At 41.4% G+C, this 22,748-nt stretch overlaps 1 protein-coding gene across 2 annotated transcripts in view; it reads right to left on the bottom strand.

Annotated features, from left to right (window-relative positions):
* The window catches only part of LOC128902209 (5'-AMP-activated protein kinase catalytic subunit alpha-1), a 67,788-nt gene extending 49,231 nt beyond the window's left edge, over positions 1 to 18,557 (bottom strand). For both annotated transcript variants that reach the window (XM_054184721.1, XM_054184717.1), the window contains exons 1-6: positions 18,397 to 18,557; positions 11,190 to 11,331; positions 8,027 to 8,120; positions 6,123 to 6,267; positions 4,236 to 4,323; positions 3,114 to 3,338 (exon numbers count right to left, since the gene is read on the bottom strand). In XM_054184721.1, the coding sequence (XP_054040696.1) occupies positions 3,114 to 3,338; positions 4,236 to 4,323; positions 6,123 to 6,267; positions 8,027 to 8,120; positions 11,190 to 11,331; positions 18,397 to 18,526 (824 nt within the window). In that variant the 5' untranslated portion in view covers positions 18,527 to 18,557. The remainder of the gene's footprint in view (positions 1 to 3,113; positions 3,339 to 4,235; positions 4,324 to 6,122; positions 6,268 to 8,026; positions 8,121 to 11,189; positions 11,332 to 18,396) is intronic.
* Positions 18,558 to 22,748: the final 4,191 nt, after the last annotated feature.

Genomic DNA, 22,748 nt, shown 5'->3' with positions numbered 1-22,748 from the left:
GATATAGAAGGAATCAAATATTTACGTTGCCCAATCCTACAGAAAAAAATAAAGATTGTCTTGTGTACCTAGAGTAAGCTGCTTAACTATCCAAAGGGTATGGCATGACATTAATTTTCAAAGTATTCCCACCTATAGCATAAAGACTTGTGTAGCAATTTAAGAGCAGTTCTATGGATGTCATGGTTTAACCCTGGCTGGCAACTAAGCACCACACCACCACTCACTCACTCCTCCCTGGTGGGATGGCAGGGAGAATCAGAAGGGTAAAAGTGTGAGAGTAATTTGTGAGTTTCTCCACAGCTAAGAAGCAGGCCCATAAGATGAGGTAGTCTCTTTGAATTCTTGGAGTTGGCAGGCCAATCCACCCACAGTCGATGCCTCCACATCTGTCCAGCTCATTATCCCCATGGTGTTGGTGTACAACATTGGTGCACTTCATACGAAGTTTTGCCACGTGGACCGAGCGCACCAGGCTTCCTTCAGGTCTTTAAATGCCTGGTTGTCATCCAGGTTGCCACAGATCACCTCCACCATGGCTAATTCCCTCAGATACTGGATACCTCCCTTAATGGTGGTCCATTTGCTTACAGAATTTACAAGATCTTCCTCAAAGGGATACCTGTCTGTCACACTCGACCGGAATCGCCTCCAAAGACTGAGGACTCCTGCCCCTTTTACAACTCCTTTGCCAATGGCCATACCCCAGCAAGGGATCCCAGCTGCCAGGCTTCCTTACCTTCTAATTCCTGACCATTTGCCCCAATATCTCAGCACCAGAGTAACAAGCTGAGAATTTGCTCACCTGGTTGACACCTGAAATTTTTTCACATACCTCATGGCTTCCTTAGGGATAGGGATCGAGTGGTTTCCGTCTCATTTATCATGTCAGTCTCTTCCTCCTATTCTTGTGACTGCTCTGCTACAGAACAGGCTACCTCTTGTGATTCTCTCTCTTGCTCCCTTTTACAAGAAGCTTCTTCATCCCTTATTAAATGAGTTGGCTTCCACTTTGTGTGTTTTTTGGTTTTTTGTTTTGTTTTTTTTAATTATAGGGACAACCAATATAGTTGAAGCCTGGGTCTCTGGCTTAGCCACAATGTCTGTTTTCAGATCTAGAGACCCTCTCTTCTCCTTGAGGGTGCTGAATTAATATTGAGCAGTTTTCAGTAGGTGCGGGTCAGGCCCCAGCACAGTGCGATAAGTTATGCCTCTTTGGAATAGCCAGGGCATCTTTTTTTCAAACATTCTATCCCTTCATCAGGATCCTGCACTTGTTCAGGAGTGAAGTCTCAGACCATCAGAGGTGACAAGCCTTCTAAATACCTGCCCATATTCTCCCACATGCCTTGTCACCCATAACGACACTTCCATGGGGCCTGGGCTTAATAATGATAAAGAATTTATGTAAAAAAATGCAAGAAAAAAAAAACACATGAAGAGAAGAAAATAAAACCGGAGAAAGACAAGGTATGCAAATGAAAACAATTGCTCACCACCAACTGATGACCAGCCAGTCCCCAAGCAGCAGCCCAACCCCACCAACTTCCCTCCCAGTTTTATTGCTGAGCATGACATCATATGGTTTGGAATATCCTTTGGTCAGCTGGGGGCAGCTGTCCCAACTGTGTTTCCCCCAACTTCTTGAGTACCTCCAACCTACTCAACTGTCAGGGCGTTGTGCAGAGCAGAAGAGGCCTTGACACTGTGTAAGTGCTGTTCAGCAGTAACTAAGACATCCATGTGTTATAAACACTATTTCCAGTACAAATCCAAAACAAAGCCATATACAAGATACTATGAAGAAGTTTAACTTTATCATGGCCAAAACCAGTACGACAGACCAAGGTCTAGTCAGTGTGTTCCTGAGAACATGACTCACCACAAATGTGTTGCGCAAAACACATTTTCATCAGAAGCAACCAGTTAATTTGGAAGTAAAAAAATCTCCTCCTATAACACTACAAAGCCCAGCCCTAGCTGGGTGACTGAACCCAGAATAATATTTCATTCCTATTCATTGAGGTGGGCCTCTCCCCTTACATGCACCATCCCCCCAAACCCCTGAAGAATTAAGGTATTCAATTAAACTCAGTTTGCCTTTTAAACTGTGTGGTGACCTGTCTTATGGCTAATTGACTAGAACTGTTTAGGATTCAAAATCCATCCATGCTTTGTAACCAATATTTTTCAACATCTTTTTCACAACACTTCCCTTCCAGACTTATTTAACATGACTGAGATAAGCTAAGTTCCTACCCACTCAAGTTTTACAATGTTTAGTTCTTATAGTGCTTTGATTTCTTCAAGACAGTACTTCCCATTGTAATAAAGTAGCAAGGGAGAAGTGCACCACGTTTTTTGTTCTACTGAAAGAACATGAACATTGCTGACTTCCTAACTTCTAACACTAAAAGAAGCAGCATTTTCACTAAGGTAGTGTATCAAAGCACCCTCCTTGAAGTTTCTTACAATGGGAACAGGAAAACCTAACTAGGCTGCTGCATGAAGTACAGCTCTATCAGCCAACACTTTGGGTTTGTTTTTTTATTCAACCCCCCTGCACACTTGTCAATGCAGTCACGTTCTCGTATCATTCATACACAAATTCATGCCAGGGTTTTGAAGCTAGAAAGTGCTATATTGCATGGGGAATATTCAGAGTCTTAACAGATGATGTTTTAGAGTCTGCGAAATATGAATAAAAACAGCAGTTACCATATTGAAGAGCCATAACTTCCTCTCAGACATTTACAGTACGGTATAGCGGTTCTTATAATCAAAGACTTTTTTTCCTCAAAGAAGTCAATACTGCGCAGTTTTTGCAAGCCATTCTGCACGTAAACATCTTTACTATAGCAGTCTTAAACACAGAGTTTTTCAGAATTTCTGTATGCAATGTATATAATTGGTTTTCTCTGACCTACAATAGATACTTCATTGGCCACTGGAGATCAGAACCATCATAGCAAAAGCCAAACCGCCAGAAGTTCCATTTTTCATGTCAGTCTATAAAGCATAGATGACCTGTATAAATGATTTCTTTGTTCTGCATATTTGCATTGACATTATCATTCCAGCATCCTGCGATCAGACATCAGTTAGTGTTTTACCTAATGTCTCTGATTGTTGCTCTCTTCATTGGATCCACTTGCAGCATGTGCTTCAAAAGACTAATTACAGACGGATTCAGGTACTGAGGAGTGTAAAAGATACCATCACATATCTTCTTAAAAAGGGTTGGCACGTGATCATCATCAAATGGAAGCGTTCCACATAACAACGCATAGAGAATAACCCCACTGCTCCAAATATCTACTTCTGGACCTGCATATAATCTGGGAAAAAGTTAATTATTAGTGACTTGTGTTTAATATTTAAATAAATTTTTTTCCTCTACTTTCTTACATTATATCACAGTAGTTAAAAGTGTATGAGCTTGGGACAACTAATCTGCAAGTACTATAACATTTCAGTTCTATTTCATGCCTCCCTTAAACTTTGGGTCCTTCCCCTTCAAATATGTAACAGGGCAAAAGTATGTAGTTTTTCTCTATTGTATAACAATAATAAAAAATGCAATTTAAGACAATGGCAAACTGAAAGAAATTTGTACCTACCACTAAGAAAATCCATGTTACGCATTGTTATCATTGTTTTAGCAGAATTTGTACAAAGTCATCTATCCCCCAAATCAGTGAGGCTGCAAAGTTTAAGATAAATTCTGCTATATGGACTCGTCATGTATTCTTTGCTACTGCCTGTATAAAACAGACATTTGGCCTCCAACCGGCAAGAGGTAATATTAGGGTAGGTAATTGAAAGCAGCAGATTCAACAATCATCGAGTCCAAAAAAAGGGGAAGCTACCTTCAGACTGAGTATCCACTCTGCAGCAGATATTTCAGTGCTACTCATACTTCACAGCAGACTTTGCCTGTGTTTCTATCTGTACCTCTACTTCCAAGATCTGAGCTCTAAGTGAGACTTTTAAACCAATTCAGGCACAATGTAGACACTGGATTTGGGGCATTAGACATCCTGTCTCTTAAAGGAACTATTCAAAGCTAGTTCATAGAAGCCTTAAACACTCATGGAAAATTATCAAGAGAAAAGACTTCAGCCCACAGTTTCTCAGCCTAAAGCTTGTCAATTGGAATAGTTTTGTAGCCTTTAGAATCAAGCAGCAAAATGACTAAGTACATGCACACATGTATCCAATATAAAAGAAACTACCTTCCTGAAATTACTTCTGGTGCAGCATAGTTAGGGGAACCACAGCTTGTTCTTAAAAATTCTCCATCTGACATCATATTTGATAGACCTGAAAGTGTATAAGAGTAACTACTAAAAATTCAGAGAGCAAAACGATTTCACACTGCATATACCACCTAGAACAAATACTAGTAATCAAATTAGAGAAACAACAAATTTATCTCAGTAAAGAAGTAACATTGTTTCGAGTTACTTATTTTTTTTTATATGAGAATGTCACATAATCCTCCATGTAATTTACCAGAAATTTGAGTAACATCAATCCATTACTGCACACAACCTAGAAATGTTTGAGAATATATTCATCACAAGACAAAAACCAGTCTAATTTAAACAACACATGTATGACAAAAGAATAAAGTTGCTCTAAGGGAGATGCAGCTAGGATTTTGGTCATTAACAAGAAAGTCTGAAAAAATACATTCGCTTCTAAATGCCAAAGTGGAAGATGCTACCACAGACTTGCCTAAAACTCTGCAAGAGTTACACAGAATAAGGGAACTGAGGAGTTCACATGACTTCACCACAATTTAGACACCTACATGCTCAGCTGGTTCCTGAATCACTACAGTTCAGTAGTTTGATTTTAGATATTCTGTCAGTAATTAAAGTATACTTTAGAACTAGACCATCTTCATTCACCAGCCCTCAGTATAGTCTAATACCACTTCTAGAATAGCTGTGGAAAATACCTTCCACTTTCCTCAGTGGAGGCTGCATGACCAAGACTACCGTAAGCCCACGAAGTCAGTGTCTGAGAAGGAATTATGCTCTTTTACAGGGGGAAGGGGAAGATGAAAGAGTTCAGCTTGGCTAGTTTTCATATTCTAATATGCAAAAGCTTTTATTAAGCTTTTGTTTAATAAACTAGTCATGGTTAATTTTGAGTGCTACAGCTTTGATGACATTTAAGTTACAGGAAGATATTTTTGTAAGTTATTGTATTTCATTTCTTTACCACATAAGCCATTTCACCCAAAGTATTTTCTACACACAAGAAATCAATACAACTCCCAGTGCCCACATACTTGAACATCATACTTTTAAAATATACTTCGAATACTTAGCACCTTTCATCAGAGTCCTCAAAGTGCTTTACAAGGGCAGGTATTATCCACTATGTCCACAAGAGATATCACAATGCTACAGCAGCACGGATACCTTACTATGCTCATATGGAGAGGTTTCCCGATTCAGATAGTTCCAAGAACTATCTGCCAGTTTTCTCAGCAGCTGTGTCACAAACAGCTTGTATAAATTATTAAGCTTTCTGATTAGTTAGGCAGGTATGCAGCAAAAAAGCACAGGAGTTTGCGAGATTAACTGTTCTTATTTTACCTTTTACGTTTTAATTACATTTTTTCAATCACATCTTGAGAGTTTTTAAAGTGAACTTAGAGTAGTTTAATAGGAGGACTAGTGTATTTTACTATAGCAATGTGGGTCTTCAACATGATGAACTGCCCTTGCACTGTACTTCTAAGACAACTAAACATCTACATTTCATAGATGGTGAAGCAGGCAATAAGAGTGAATTTTGAAATGGAAAGGTCAGGAACTAAGTCTATTTAGCATTTCAGAGAAAATACTGTTTAGCAAAACCAAACAAATTGTCCACAATTTCAGCCAGTCACAGAAAATACCTGAAAAGAAAGCTTCAGAGAAAAACAAGTTCTACACACACGGAAGAACATCATTCTGCTTTACATTCTTACTCTTGAGGTTCTTGTGTTGTGTCCCACTACCAGGTTATTCAAGTATACACATTTTATTAAATATTTACCATAGTAACTAACAGGATCTAAATAACACCAGAAATGTGATCGGATATAAAATAGGAATGCTTACCAAAGTCAGCTATCTTGGCATTCATATGTGCATCAAGCAGCACATTTTCAGGCTTCAGATCTCTATGTACTACCATATGCCTGTGACAGTAATCCACGCCAGAAAGGATTTGCTGGAACAGACGTCTACTTTCCTTTTCATCAAGCTAAGACAGACAAAGGTTTTAAACAATTATGAGTGGAAGATATCTCGTTTTTCATTTATATGAATTAAAGAAAAATTTTCCCATGACATAAAGTTATAATTTATAGTTTTGATACTTTATACAACAGATTATGAGAACTTGTAGCAGAACGCTTCCTAGCTCCGGTACCAACAAAACGATGTACGCTCTACAATGAGTAAAACAAAACATACCCACCAACTAAGAAAGTCACTTAAATTTCTCAAGAACCCTTTTGAAATTGGTTAGGCAGATGTGACATACTCAGTAACTAGAAACATTAGCACCCAACATATTAACTTTGCATAACTGGAACACCAATGAACTTTGACATTTAAGCACAGTGTAAAATTTAAGTTGACAAAAGCTGCTGACACACAGCACAGAAGTGAAAAATTTTAGATGCTATTTATGCTACTAGCAGGTAGCCCTAAACAGCAGACTTAGCTGCGCATTTCCTATGAGCATGCCCCAATCCATACCCAAATCCGTGCCAAAGTTTGTTCTAACAACTAACTTAAAGTATCCTATCTGGCTATCTAGATGGTTTGTCAGAAGTGACTTCAGAGCTCTCACAGAAACTGTTCTACTAGTAGAAGAGTGTAATAAGGGCACAATGGTACTTTTCCAATAATGGGTTATACTAAAGAAATAATTTTCAGCTAGTCCAGCTGGGTACATACCCATCCGGTTTGTACCCATTAATTGTAAATTAACAGATCACTAGAGAGGAAAAATGCCATGACAAAGTCATACATAAAGATCTGAAACCTGTTAACATATAACCATTTTTACTTTCAGAATAAGATGTAGTCATAGTATATTTTAATTACTAACAGCAAAATGAATGCTGAATACGTAAAAACAAACCTTCATTTAACGGGGTGTGACCAGTACCCCCTGCTCCCAAGCCCCTAATAATGTGGTTAGCATAGCTAACATAATTTTATGAGGAAAGCAGCCATTCTGTGACCGAGGGAGTCATGTATTCGTGCTCTTTCCCTCATCATTAGGCCCTTAAGGTCTTGCGAACCAAGCAGACAAACAAACAGATTTCTTCTTTCCCTCCCTACTGGCCTCAAGGTTCCCGGGTGGCAGGCTGATCAGTCCCTTCCTTACCAGCTTTGAAGGTCCCAGGCACCTGGCCAGCCAGGTGATAGTGATGACCCCCTCACAGAACAAGGATGTGTAACAGCACACAGAGCACTGTCCGTAACATCAAGTAATTACAAGTCCTAAGTGGGAACCTGGACCAGAACTGCTGCTGGACAGTGAGAACTGTGACACTCCCAAACCCCCCGGGCCCCACCATGGCCAGGGATGCCTCTAGTGTCCTCTGCTTCCTCCCAGGATTAAGTGACTCATATTCTTTCATGTGATTTTTGAGTCTATATTGTAAATGTTATATTGACACAGCAAACTGCGTATTAACATTTGACCTGATCTGCTGAGGGTCTAGGTGATTAGAAATCATAACTTGTATTATAAATTCTGTATTATGCTACTTTTAAGTTGTACTACATTGATATTGCTTGTAGAAATCCTGTACCACTCCAACCATAAATTCTGTGCTATGCTAATCATAATATCCTGTTAAGAAAATAAAGCTTTAATTACCTCATTCTGCCAAGGATGCCCCAAAAGAACCTGTCTCTCCCCTCAGTGTCAGTTGACAAGGGAATGTTGCAAAAGCAAAAACAGAATGTAAGTCATTGATTTTTAGAATTGGACTACTTCTTACCCTTCCATTTTTACAGATATAATCAAACAGTTCTCCTCCTGAAACATATTCCATCACCATGAAAATGTCAGTTGGTGTACTGATGACCTGGTACCTGAAAAGAGAAGTTATCTGTTAGTCTACACACTCAGTAAGAGATGCTAGTTACATTCAGTTAAAACCAAAGTTGTACAGAGTCAGATAAAAGTATACATTGAAACATCTATCAGCCAGTTTACAGCTACTGGAATGACAGTATTTTTCAGAAACTATTTCCTCTCCTTCCACTATGTGATGCCATCATTGCCAAGACTAGCATGAAATTTGCTTTCCCCACCAGAAATATCAACCTCTGTACTTTCAGAGGACTAAGTTTAGTCCAAATGACTTCTATGGAACTATTTACAATGCTGCCTTGCAGACAGCTTCATGCAGTGTGGAAGGAATTTAAGGAACTTTGCTAGTGTCTGAAAAATATACACTTTTCAACCTTAACATGCAGAAAATCTGACTTGCTATAAATAAAAAGTATACTTCAAGACTAGAAAAAAAATGCTGTTAATGATCATGAATATCATCTTTTACAGAGAGACCTAACTTCGTCATTAGTATTTAAGAGTACTAGCACTCTGGGTATTATATTTTTATAATCCTACTTCGATTAAGTTTAAAAAAAAACAAAAACAAAAACAACTCAAGCCTTTGAAGTTCCAAAATTTATGGCCAAAGTTTATGGCCAAAACTTCCCCATTCAAGAGATTCTTGATTTTGTTCTACATATCCTTACCTAGAAGTCGTTTCCTTGACAGCAGTCAGAAGTCATTGATTTTTTATGAAACAAGAATATGAACACTAATAACACTTCAGCCAAAATTCAGATACTATATTGAGAGGATGGGAGGTAGCAATTGGATGAAAATTAATGTATCAAGGTACTACACTTGAACATGCAAATATCTGATTGTAATACATAAATGAATTCATACACACACTACAGAACTGCAACTTTCTTCAAAATGCTAATTCCAAGACAAAGGGGAAAACAGACACGCTACAGCCTACTGAGACAAGTTATTCTTGAACTACATAGACAACGAGTTCAGGCTATCCAAGTGAATGGGTGCGCACATATGTGTGGCTATATCTATTTTAACAGTTTACTGTTACAGTGTAACATTTCAATAACCTCCATACCCTTCTGATGCAGTTATCAATATGAGATCTTTTAAAGTTAGTTTTACATAAAAACTTATAGTCCAAGATGCTTCACCCTTTATCAATTTTATCTCCAGTATCTTGTCTGAAAGTACCTCATGTACTTTAACAACAATATTCTGAAGCCGTGGGTAAGACATTGCTACAGAAATAGTATTTTAATCCTTTTAATCCAAACGTTACAGCCGTGCTTCTCTATAGTCAGCTAATTTTTCTGGGTATGGAAAAGGAGGTTATGGAATAGTTACATACCTATAATATAAATAAGGTTATCAAACCATACAGTATAGATGACCAGAATGCAAAAAGAGGCGATTTTATGTAGGAAAACAAGATGCATTCTATTGGTAGAGGTCAAAAACTACAAGAGGAGATGCTCCAAAGGTTTTTATTTAAAGTATGGTATAGAAAGTATTGCAACAGGCTTAAAATTATATATGCTGCTAAAGCTGTGTATGAGATTTTTCATAAAGCACAGCAATGTTCCAAATTAGACATTGACTAATTTGTAACGTTAAACTGAAGGAATCCGTATATCTTTACCCTAAATATCTTAAGCTACTCCCTAGCAGTTCCCCAATCTGTTTCTTGACAGTATGCACAGCATGATCCTACGTTACCAGCAAGTCTACCTGCGCAAAAGTATCAATTATATCTCAAATGCGATTTACACACAGGCTAATAATCCTTCTGCTTTAGAAGTGCAGGCTTACCAAATGAAAAGTTGGTGATGCATCCATTTTTCCTTCATCTCCTAAATCTTGTCCCTTCCCTCTACATGCAGGAGAAAAAAAACTCTCCCCAGAGTTCCCCAAGAAAGAAACTGTTAGCTGAAGCTTGTTAAGCTGACTTAACAGTTTAGCAACACCACAAGTACACATTCCTGTTCCACGCCCGTATCTCAGCCGGTACGCTGGCACTTCCTATTTTGTTTTGGCTACAGGTATGTCCTTTGGACTCGTTCATGAAATCTGACAGCAGTAGCAATTTTGCAGTCGTATCACCTCAATAGTCTTCTGAAAACTAACCCAGTGAAGAAGTTAGCAAGTTGACCTTACACAATCCAATTTAGCTTCAGTGTAACAGCTGTTGCCAAATTAAAGGGAGTGTATAAGGATGGCACCTGTCAGTGCCACCTAGGTCTTAGGACAAGACTGCCAATAAAAAAAAACCACTAACACTACCACTATGATTAAGACAGTGAAAGTCACATACACTCCAGAAATGCAGGTTCATTTTACAGGAAATTAAAGTTTAAAAAAAAAAATCAATGGCATTTATAATTTATTTCCTCAGACCAGACACAAGGGGTCTACTCTGGGACATATTTAATTGTACTCTGTACTCCACTGATGAACTATTGATCAACTAACAGATATAAACAGTCACACTGTAAATACCACATTTAGGCAAGTGGCAGCAGCTATACTGAAGAACTCTGAAATATCAATCACTTCTAACAAACTGCATATCTTTAATTCAGAAAAATCTTTCAGAGTGCCATCTGCATTGGAAAAACCATAGATCACTGACCAGCACATCACTAAGAACTTATTTTGAGTAATAAAACACACAGCAAACTTACTATAGAAATGCCCTTTACAATCTTGTTCTTAGTAACTAATTTTCTAAGCAGAAAAAAATATCAAATATAACCAGAAAAAGAAAAGTGAAGTATCAAATAAACACAGAGATGGATGCTACTAGGAGTATCTATCATGTCATTATCTTTTATGTACCTGTCCAAAGAATTTGTAAGCAAAGATCTAATGAGAGCTCTCCAGCCTGCAGAGATCAGTTTTGTAAAAATGCATTACAGAGGATACTGAAAATGGTTGCATACTTGGAACCTGGTTACTTTTCTGACCAGATACTGCTAGCAGTATTGCCCTTTAAACAAGTTTCAGATCAGTGAAAGCAAAAAGAGATTACTACTTAAATTAGTTTGATTATAGCAAGCAAAACTTACAGCTTAATTATATGAGGATGCCTGAAGAGTTTGAGGTTCTGAATCTCCCTGCGGATTTTTCCTACAACATCAAGGCTGCGAATCTTCTGTCGATTCAGGATCTTCACTGCAACTTTATGCCCAGTTAACTCATGTTTGCCAACTGCAAAGAACAAGGAAGTATTTAGTCAGGGTTTTCAATTGCTCCGTAAAGACATTAATTTGCCCGTTTTGACTGTAGCCAAGAAATATAAGTTAGGATTCCACATTTCCCCATTACCTTTGGGGAGGCTGAAAACCAGATGGCATGTCATTTCTTCTGCCCTCGCACAGTTCTATCATAAGAAGATGAATGGGATATGTAAGAAAAACATTAAACCTAACCCTAAGAAGTCTTACAGCATGACTACATTTTTGCACTATTGCAAACAAACAAAGTGTATCCCAAAACACTGCCACCCTTGCTAATTAGGGAGACCATTTTCCCTCCCTGTGTAAGATACTCCAAGCTTTTGGCTTGCTTGGTAACCCACTCAGACAAGCTGTCCTGCAGCTCTTCCTTTATCTGTAAGGATCACTCTTTCTAAAGAAATCACTGCCATCCTTCCATCAATAAGCCTGTTTCAGCAATTACTCTGAATTGCCACTAAGAGTATCTGATCAGTTTACTTGAAAAATAATTATATTTAAAAAAATTACCCTATATAAGCTCCACAGTCTGTGCAGTAAGCATCAGAGCTTTATTATATAAAATAAGTGGCAAAACCTGCAAGAAATGTCCAGAAAAAAATCCAGTAGTAACTATGAGAAGCAATGCAAACATGCAACCTCATACACTCCTCAGTTTCTTTCCTACTTCTAGGAGAGTTTCATTTTTCTTTCAACAGAGGAACCCAAAGTGTAAAATATTCTCTAGACAGTTACCCCTCTTAAAGTCCTTAATTTCACAGGTGCTATGGAAGTAGCCTCAACAAAGTATCTAAGAATATTTTTCTTAAACCCAACAGATAAACCACAGAAGGCAAGTATCTCTTCCACTAGAAGGCTTTGCTATCTGCACTGGGTTTTGCATGCACGATTATAACTACACTACTTTCATTCACCATCCTGATTTCTGTCTTTTGAAGGTTCATCCTTGACCACTTGAATGGACATTGCTAACAGACCTGTGTTGAACACATTACTCACTCCTCGGTGCTTCTCCTCACTTGAGAATTTAACTAAGCCCCAGCCTTCAAGTTTTATTTAAATATATCCATGGGAAGCTGTGATAAACAGCAGTGATCCACAAAAGTTTCTCTGCATTTAACAGATAATTTGGATATAATTAGCAAGCACCTATCAATCTGTAAATCTCATTCCGAACACAAGGCTTTCCTGCTGCCTTTTGCCTCCATATTGAGTTAACCAACCCAAGTGAGAAGAAATTCTTAGCAGAGAGATGGAGATAATGATAAGCATCTGAGTGATTATTCTTACACTGAAAAAAAAAAAAAAATAGCCACTGTGTAATATAAAGCAGTTGGTCTAAATTCCTGTAGGGAAGTAACTAAATAGTTTATTACCCAAGACCCTGAACAAACACAATGTGGTGGTGAGATGCCTTTTGTACCCAAGAATACAGAAAGGCTCTGACTGCAAGGTGAAGAAATACAGCCCCCTCATGCAGAGAAAGCCATGCATGAAAACGGCCACAACAACCAAAACACTGGACAGACACATTTGCACTGCTGAGAGAGGTAGGGCAGAGCCCACATCCATCAAGTTTTAGACAAACCACAAAGCACCAGTGGGTGGCTGCCTAGAACTGTAAAATTATGTCAACTATGAAAATATTTGCTTTCAACCAGATCTACAATTAAAGCAATCACATCCCCTTTGTTTTTTTCAGTTCAAGTGTGATTGAAGTTTTAAAGGAGTACAACAAATTATATCACCTATGCTCAAATCTTAAGAGGTAATGAATCATTAACATAACACACTAGAAAAGCAACTATTCCATCTGAATTACAAAGTCTTTGTGTATCAATAATGTAAACTGATGTAAACCAGAATTATTTGCAAGAATCTTGCAAATCAGTAAATTAAATTGTAAATCAGTAAATTAAAATTTAACGTTTATTTTTTTTGTAAGAAAGAGCTTATTGGAAACTAACCAAAAATCAGTTAGACACATGAATTTACATCTTCCTTTGCTTTACAAAGTACATTTAAGAAGGTGTTTCATTTGGTAAGTAACATATATATTTGAGCAATTCTACAGCTTAGCATATAAATATTCAGTTCTGACATGCATCGTGTTATAAAGTTTCATTCATCAGCCAATTTGTTTCATTTCTGATTTGTCAGTCTACCTTACACGAAAACTGTAATTTCATTAGAACTCAGAAAAACAGAAAGTAATTTATTAGCTACAACAACCTATATTCAATATGCAAGGCACATAAGAAGAGAGTTTTCAAAACACATTTTTCATTCAAAGTAATTAAACAGTAACATTTGCAGTTGACTGCAACCAATTTTAGCTGTCAGTGTTCAGGATTCTGTGCCCCAAGCCTTGATCTTATTCATTGACTGGGAGAAAACAAGATTTTCTGCTTCTTCAACTCTGTTTGCCAACTTTGAATAAATTATTGTAATGAAAACATACTGTGGTTTTGTGCGGGTGCAAAAAGATCCCAAAAAGCCCGTTCACTTGCTTAAGACATTTCAAATTTAATCGCTATTTTCTTCAGTAATTTTGCCTCCGTTTTTTAGTTCAATTTAAGATTATAACAAGCCTAGCTTTTTAAGATACAAGTTTCCAGTAACCATCTACTTCATGAAATAAAACTGTTTTCTTGGATATGCTTCAAGGTATCTGTTGTCAGTAAAACAGCAGACACTAACTGGTAACAGAATGCTGACTACTTTTGAATTTGGCATCAAGACAGAACTGAAAGCAAGACTTCTGATGCTAACATCATGTGGAAAAGTAAGAAGCCAGAGTTATCTTTCTGAAAGCTACTTTTTATTACCTCTTGATAGAAGGTTTACCTATAAAAGGAAAGGCTCACAAATTAGAAGTAACTGAAATATATTTATGTTAGTCACCCTAATCCTCAACCAGCTATCATCCCCTTGAAGGAATCACTGCAAAAAAAGTTCACTTTACAGACTTAATATTTCCCTGTATTTTTTTATCCTCCGATAATACCAGCTGCCTTCAAGCTTCACTGTGGCTATGCATAGCACCAAGATTTCCATGCCAGTGACAGAGTCTCAAAGCAGCAGTGAGTTCTTTTAACTGTTGACGTGCAGGACTATCAGTCTCCAAACTCAGTTCAGCAGATCCTCAATTGGAAAACTGATTACAAGGCAATCCAGAGTAAATACAACATTCTTATGAAATACAGGCACCAGTCATCAAGTTTGTAGAAAAAAAGCTGAACAAGTGTATGTTGTATTTAATGAAACATTTCTGCAACAGGCCAAAAAGCCAACCTGAGGCTCAGAGGAAAGTAGCCTTTAAAAGCATGAGCTAAACAAATGTTTTCACTGACATAAAAAACCACCATGAGTTAATGCTGTGCAAAGGTATATTGCTGCACAATGTTAGCTAGCAAACGGATCTTCACTGTCTGTTTCCAGGTCTCCCATCATTGCCTTGACCAAGACGACCTATTTACATCAGTTTTGCAGTCTATACAGACTAGGGTTTTTAACCTATTTCTATAGACTGAAACAATTATTGTACATTTACAACCTTAAGTAGTACCCTTCATTTTCTCAGTACAAATCACTAGAAGCCTGACTAATCTTCCTTTTATGAAGGCTAACCTTATTTCCAAAAATATATAGAAATAAAAGTTTGCATTTGGTTTCAACAGGAAACATCAGCAGTGTTTTCTTTTGGGTTTTGGGGGGGGTTTTGTCCATTTAAAAAATGGACAAAAATAGGGATAGATCCTGGTAAAGTTTAAATAAGAATGTATCTCATGTAACTGATTTAGGCTCAGTACTCTCTTCTACCCCACAGCTTTTCGCTTCTGTGGCATTTTTGCTTTGCCTAGATATTGGCTAGAAACAGCTGTCTCCTCTGTAACTCTCCGGCTTAGGCACAGCCAAGTGAATTGAGCCAGTCAGTAGTTAATTCAGGCCAGTACAGCCAGATGAACAGTTAAACTGAAAAAACATGAGATCAGTAACAGCAGCAGGGTGAATCCATCTGACAGCTACCTTAACATGAGGAGACCTTTAACAATTACTAAATAAAGCAATGGTTTTCCAGTTCAATCTTTTTGGGCTGCCACCACTGTTAAAATTATAAAGACGCACTTTTAAGACCCCTTGTATCACATGAGCTCAAGGAAAACCCTAACTGAATGTAAGAAAATTAACACATTTGTTACAGTTTTTCCATTTACTGTCAATTGATGAAACCGTATCAGAGTCACCAGAAAAGGAAAATGATGAGGATTACAGGAAAGCAATCATAGATCTGGTATTAAATTGAGAAAGTGTGTGCTCAGAAGGAAAAACAGTGCATCATAGATAAAATATGTCCTTTATTAAGTACAGCTAAATAAAAAGCAGTAACACAGTACATCACCTAGGGACAAGAAAAAAAAAAACCTAAAACAATTTGTATACAGGAACAAACCATGAGTCCATGAACACTAACACTTGATTCTAGATCCTAAATAAATTCTCAAGCCACCTAAGGAAAGTATTCAGTATGCAGAATGATGCTGCAAATCCCCACAAGGTGATTTCTCCCCCATCCTTAATACAAAATATGTTCATATATGCATGTGTATACTCTTCACATAAACAATAGTCACAAAGCAGTGGTCCTGGTTTGAGGTAAAACAGAGCCAATTTTCTGTTTTGTAATTTTACTTTTTAGCTGGGCCTCTTCTATCTGACTAAACTCTGAAATTAACAGCATATTGTTCAGAAACTGTTCACTCTCAGACTGGTAAGACCTGATTGTACCAAAGAATGGTATGCAGAGAGGCTCTTGCTTATACTTACTGCTGTAAAAACCAAGGTCAGCTAACTTCGTTATTTGCCCTGTTAGAGGGTCGGAAGCGGAAAAGCATAGAGGGGTCCCACCTGCAGGGAGGAGCGGACAGGACAGGTGGCTCAAAACTGACCAACAGGGTATTCCATCCCATCTGCATCACGCTCAGTATAAAAGCTGAGGGATCAAAACGTCAAGTCTCTTTCTTCAATGGCCAACGTCTGAGGAGGATCCTGTCTGTTCGTCTGCCTTTGATCCCGATCTGAGCATACCTGACCCCAGATCCAGAATTCAGCTCCTGTCCATCACTGACTCCAGTCTGGGACCTTCCCTGTATCTGCTGGTGATGTGATTGTCATCCTGGGAGCTGGATACGGTTTTGTATATAATTGTACGCTTTTTTGTTATTATTATTTTATTGTTATATATTATTTCCTTATTTATGATTATTTTAATTAAAGTAGTTTAGTTCTTTTTCTAAACTCATAAATCTCTTTATCTCTTCCTCTCCTCTCTTTGGAGAGGGTGGGGAGGGTCACCTTTCATTCTGATTGTCCAATCCGGCCAAAACCACGACAGCAGTGTAAAAGAACACCTAACATGAATCAAATAATATAATTAGTTATAATTACAAATAAACTGGCAACTCTTTTCAATTAAGTGTTTCAAGCTAACTGTATTTCATGAAATATTAGGAGGAGTGATGTTCAATAATATATTAAAATTATAACAGTATCTCCACAAATTGATCATCTTTCAAGGTTTCAACTTCAGACACATTTTTGCCAGTACAGATAAGAACAGCAGCGGTAGTGCAACAGCATGCTCTGAAATTGAAAAGCATATTAGAACATACTTATGTATGCTGACCTTAGCTTTGTGCAGTGCACTGGGGGAAAAACAAACTACAAAAAACAACTACATCTTTGATTCTTCTTCTCCCCTCAAACATCTAGTCCCTCCATGAGGAAAGAGAACCTGATACCCGCCTTCTGCCTTATCTTGTTTCCTCCCTATTTAAGGGGGTGCTAAGCTCCCAAGGAAAGGAATGGTACTCCAGCTGCCAGCCACTGCTCCCAAGTGGCTGTGGGGGTGTCACTTTATAAGCCTGCCTTGAAAAAAGGAGACCCAAAGGCCTCTACTCTCAAAATATTTTCCGCTGCTTTCCTAGATATTTCTAAAGGCAAACATACTCCTATTTTCTACAAAAGGAACATCTACCCTGAAAAATGGTATCATGTTAAAAGCCTGTTAGCACATTAGACATAAGAGAATAAGCAATGTTTCTTTACTGGTTATAATATGAGCAGTTCACTAGGTTCACCATAAAAACACCTTATTAAGAATACCACCTGAGTGCAGTGTAACTCATTTGTGAAACAATGTTTTCAATTTGCACACCCCATCATTCCAACAATTCTCACAAACAAGGCACCACGAACAGTTTAGGCTAATGCACAGCTTTGCCACCTGGACAGCACCAAGGGAGAGTTTAATTTCCCTTTTATTTCTACTAGGCTTCGAAATTGCAGCACGGCATCCCCACCCTACTGGGAAAAGTTTTTAAAGTCCGAGCTGAAAAAAAAAAAAAACACTTTGATAACCACTGGTCAACTAGATTTAGCATAACGTCTCCCCATGCCCGTGTGTCAGCTGTGCTGCCAGGTAATCCAATAATCCCCGACTCATCTTTTTATGCTGATTTCTCCCTCTGCAGAGGAAGAAATCTTGCCTGCCTTATAAGGTCATCAAGTATTAGTATTTGTGCAGCAAAAAGCAAGGTACAAGCAGCTCAAGAACTCATACGGCCTCCTTTCCTTACATATCCAGTGCTGTTTTAAATAAATGCAGCATCATTAGCCTCCGGGAACTATTTCCGTAAACACAGAGGAGGAAGCTGTTTCTCCCCTCCGCCGGACCGCCGGTCCCACCCCCGGCACCTCGGCCCACACAAGCCCCGTCCGCACCGGCCTTCGCCGCCCACCAGCCGCCGTTGCCACCACACGGACCTCGGCCGGCGGGCCCCACCCCGCCGGCCGGTTCCCCGGCGAAGCTCGGCCCGCCGCAGCGCCGAGCCCGGGGCCCCCAGACGCCCCGCTCCGGCCCGGCCAGGCCTCGGCAGCCGCCCAGCCCCAGCCGCCGTGAGGTGACCGCCGACGGCGGCAGGAGGGACGCCGCTCTCCGGCCCGGCAGACGTGTGCCGTACCGCAACGCCCCGCTCACCCTTGACTTTGCCGAAGGTGCCGACGCCCAGCGTGTCGCCCAGGATGTAGTGCCCGATCTTCACCCGCCCGTGCTCGTGCTTCTGTTTATCCGCCGCCGCCATCTTCAGCCAAGGACCGAGCCTGCGCATAGCGCCCGCCCGCGCCGGGCCGGGCTGCAGCGACGGCGGGGGAGGAGCAACCACACAGCGCCCGCCCGCACCGAAACCCGGAAGCGAACGCCGCACTGGCCGCCTTCCCGCCCTCCCCCGGGACGAACCATTGTGGGGCGGGTGGGGGGGAGGGGAAGGGAGCCGAGCAATCCCAGGCACAAATACGGGTTGGGCGGAGAATGGATTGAGAGCAACCCTGAGGAGAAGGACTTGGGGATGTTGGTGGACGAGAAGCTCAACATGACCCACAACGTGCGCTTGCAGCCCAGAAAGCCAATCGCATCCTGGGCTGCATGAAAACAAGCGTGGCCAGCAGGTCGAGGGAGGTGATTCTGCCCCTCTACTCTGCTCTGGGGAGACCCCACCTGGAGTACTGTGTCCAGCTCTGGAGCTTCCAACATAAGAAGGACAGGGACCTGCTGGAGTGGGTCCAGATGAGAGCCACTAAGATGATCAGGGGGCTGGAGCACCTCTCCTATGAAGACAGGCTGAGAGAGTTGGGGTTGTTCAGCCTGGAGAAGAGAAGGCTCCAGGGAGCTGCATATAGCTGCCTTCCAGTACCTAAAGGGGGCCTACAGGAAAGATGGGGAGGGACTCATTATCAGGGAGTGTAGTGATAGGAAAAGGGGTAGTAGTTTTAAACTGAAAGAAGACAGATTTAGATTAGATACTAGAAAGAAACTCTTTACTGTGAGGGTGGTGAGGCACTGGAACAGGTTGCCCAGGGAAGCTGTGGATGCCCCATCCCTGAAGGTGTTCAAGGCCAGGCTGGATGGGGCTTTGAGCAGCCTGGTCTAGTGGGAGGTGTCCCTGCCTGGTTGGAACTAGATGATCTTTAAGGTCCCTTCCAACCCGAACCATTCTGTGACCAGATAACCTGTCCTCCAGGTTGCCTTCCCGCCTGTCGTGGTTTAGCCTCAGACGGCAACAAAGAACCACGTGCCGCTCGCTCGTGCCTTCCTAATACAGGAAGAATCGTAAGAAAAGGCAAGACTCTTGGGTTGAGACAAAGGCAGTTTAACAGAACAGCAAAGGGAACAGGCAAACAACAACAACAACACGGATAGGGGAATATACAAACACGATTACGGAACCGCCGCTCGCCGCCGCTCGCCAGCTGACCCGGGACGCCCCAGCCCGCTTTTAAGCAGCAACTTCCTGCCCCCTCCCCCGGCAGCTCAGGGTGGGCGTGGCTCACATGGCATGGAATACCAGGAAAAATTAACCCTATCCCCACCGGAACCAGGACATTATCCACCCCTTATTCCATACCATCTATGCCATGCCCAGCAGGTTCCAATGGATTGCCACCACTTTCCCCTGTTATGTGTATATATATATTTATATATACACACACATATAATGCCCTTAGTTTATGGGCCATCCCTCCAAAGTGTCCGTTGAGTTCTTTTAATCCACGGCTTTGGGCTCCATCTGTTAGAACAGTCTCTCAGGGCAGGTGAGATGCTGGGTGGTGCTGGTCTGTTGCATGCTGTATTTTTCGGAGCTTGTGACTGGTGCACCTGGTGCGGCTCATGCACGCAGTCTGTAGGCTGAAGATGTAGATCTTGAGGAAACTGCTGGGCGCCGGCTGCTGAGATCAGTTCTTATCCCATCATCCCTGTGCCTTACTTGTAGTACAACTGATAGCAATTAACAGCACACAATCTGATTCATTGGCTATTCTCGCCCAAAATCAGATCCCCATGAGGTACACATCGGACTTCCCCATCCTTCTGCATCACCTACCAAGTGCATCCAGGTCCTTGGGCAAAAGCAATCCCACGGATGGGTTTGCCTTTGCCCGAGGCAGGACTAACCCAGACTGTCTTCCCTAGCATATTCTTCATGTGCACTACGGGGACTTTATCCCCTTCTACAGTACGTGGAAGTTTTGATTGGGCAGGGCCAGCCCGATTGTTAGATCCCCTGGTGTTAACTAGCCAGGTAGCTTTTGCTAAATGTGTATCCCAGTGTTTTAAAGTCCCACCACCCATTGCTCTCAGTGTAGTTTTTAACAGTCCATTGTATCGTTCTATCTTCCCAGAGGCTGCTGCGTGATAGGGGATGTGATACATCCACTCGATACCATGCTCTTTGGCCCAGGTGTCTATGAGGCTGTTTCGGAAATGAGTCCCATTGTCCGACTCAATTCTCTCTGGGGTACCATGTCGCCACAGGACTTGCTTTTCAAGGCCCAGGATAGTGTTCCGGGCAGTGGCATGGGGCACAGGGTATGTTTCCAGCCATCCAGTGGTTGCTTCCACCATTGTGAGCACATAGCGCTTGCCTTGACGGGTTTGTGGCAGCGTGATATAATCAATCTGCCAGGCCTCCCCATATTTGTATTTCAGCCATCGCCCTCCATACCAAAGAGGCTTCAAACGCTTGGCTTGTTTGATCGCAGCGCATGTCTCACATTCATGGATGACCTGTGCAATAGTGTCCATGGTCAAGTCCACCCCTCGGTCACGAGCCCATCTATATGTCGCATCTCTCCCTTGATGGCCTGAGGAGTCATGGGCCCACTGAGCTATGAATAGTTCACCCTTATGTTGCCAGTCCAGATCCACCTGAGCCACTTCAATCCTAGCGGCCCGATCCACCTGCTGGTTGTTCTGATGTTCCTCCGTGGCCCGATTCTTTGGTACGTGGGCATCTACATGGCGTACTTTCACAACCAGATTCTCTATCCGGGCAGCAATATCTTGCCATAGGTCAGCAGCCCAGATGGGTTTGCCTCTGCGCTGCCAGTTGCCCTGCTTCCACTGCTGTAACCACCCCCACAGAGCATTTGCCACCATCCATGAGTCAGTGTAGAGATAAAGTACTGGCCATTTTTCTCGCTCAGCAATGTCCAAAGCCAGCTGAATAGCCTTCACCTCTGCAAACTGGCTCGATTCACCCTGTCCCTCACTGGCTTCTGCAACCCGTCGTGTAGGACTCCACACAGCAGCCTTCCACTTTCGATGCTTTCCCACAATACGGCAGGACCCATCAGTGAACAGGGCATATTTCTTCTCATTTTCTGGCAGTTTATTATATGGTGGGGCCTCTTCTGCACGCGTCACCTCCTCCTCTGGTGACATTCCGAAATCCTTGCCTTCTGGCCAGTCCATGATCACTTCCAGAATTCCTGGGCGACTGGGGTTTCCCATTCGAGTTCGCTGCGTGATCAGTGCAATCCACTTACTCCATGTAGCATCGGTTGCATGATGTGTGGTGGGGACCCTTTCTTTGAACATCCAGCCCAGCACCGGCAGTCGAGGTGCTAAGAGGAGCTGTGCTTCTGTACCAACTACTTCCGAAGCAGCTCGAACCCCTTCATATGCTGCCAATATCTCTTTTTCTGTTGGAGTGTAGCGGGCTTCGGATCCTCTGTATCCACGACTCCAAAACCCTAGGGGTCGACCTCGAGTCTCCCCTGGTGCTTTCTGCCAGAGGCTCCAGGTAGGGCCGTTCTCCCCGGCTGCAGTGTAGAGCACATTTTTAACATCTTGTCCTGCCCGGACTGGCCCCAGGGCCACTGCATGGACTATTTCCTGTTTGATTTGTTCAAAAGCTTGTCGTTGCTCAGGACCCCATTTAAAATCATTCTTCTTCCGGGTTACTTGATACAGAGGGCTTACAATTTGACTGTAATCTGGGATATGCATTCTCCAAAAACCCACAATACCTAAGAAAGCCTGTGTTTCCTTTTTACTAGTTGGTGGAGACATAGCTGCTATTTTGCTGACCACATCCATTGGGATCTGACGGCGTCCATCTTGCCATTTTATTCCTAAAAACTGGATCTCCTGCGCAGGTCCCTTGACCTTACTTTGCTTTATAGCAAAACCAGCGTTCAGAAGGATTTGGACTATTTTACTCCCTTTCTCAAAAACTTCTTCTGCTGTGTTTCCCCATACAATGATGTCATCAATGTACTGCAGATGTTCTGGAGCTTCACCCTGTTCCAGTGCAGTCTGGATCAGTCCATGGCAAATGGTGGGGCTGTGTTTCCACCCCTGGGGCAGTCGATTCCAGGTGTATTGGACGCCCCTCCAAGTGAAAGCAAACTGTGGCCTGCACTCTGCTGCCAAAGGGATTGAGAAGAATGCATTCGCTATATCAATCGTGGCATACCACTTGGCTGCCTTGGACTCCAGTTCGTACTGGAGTTCTAGCATGTCCGGCACAGCAGCACTCAGCGGTGGCGTGA

Source organism: Rissa tridactyla, chromosome Z (genome assembly GCF_028500815.1).
Source record: "Rissa tridactyla isolate bRisTri1 chromosome Z, bRisTri1.patW.cur.20221130, whole genome shotgun sequence".
Classification (NCBI taxonomy): Eukaryota; Metazoa; Chordata; class Aves; order Charadriiformes; family Laridae; genus Rissa; species Rissa tridactyla.
The sequence above is the reverse complement of the archived record's forward strand: the minus strand, read 5'-3'. Positions and strand labels throughout refer to the sequence as shown.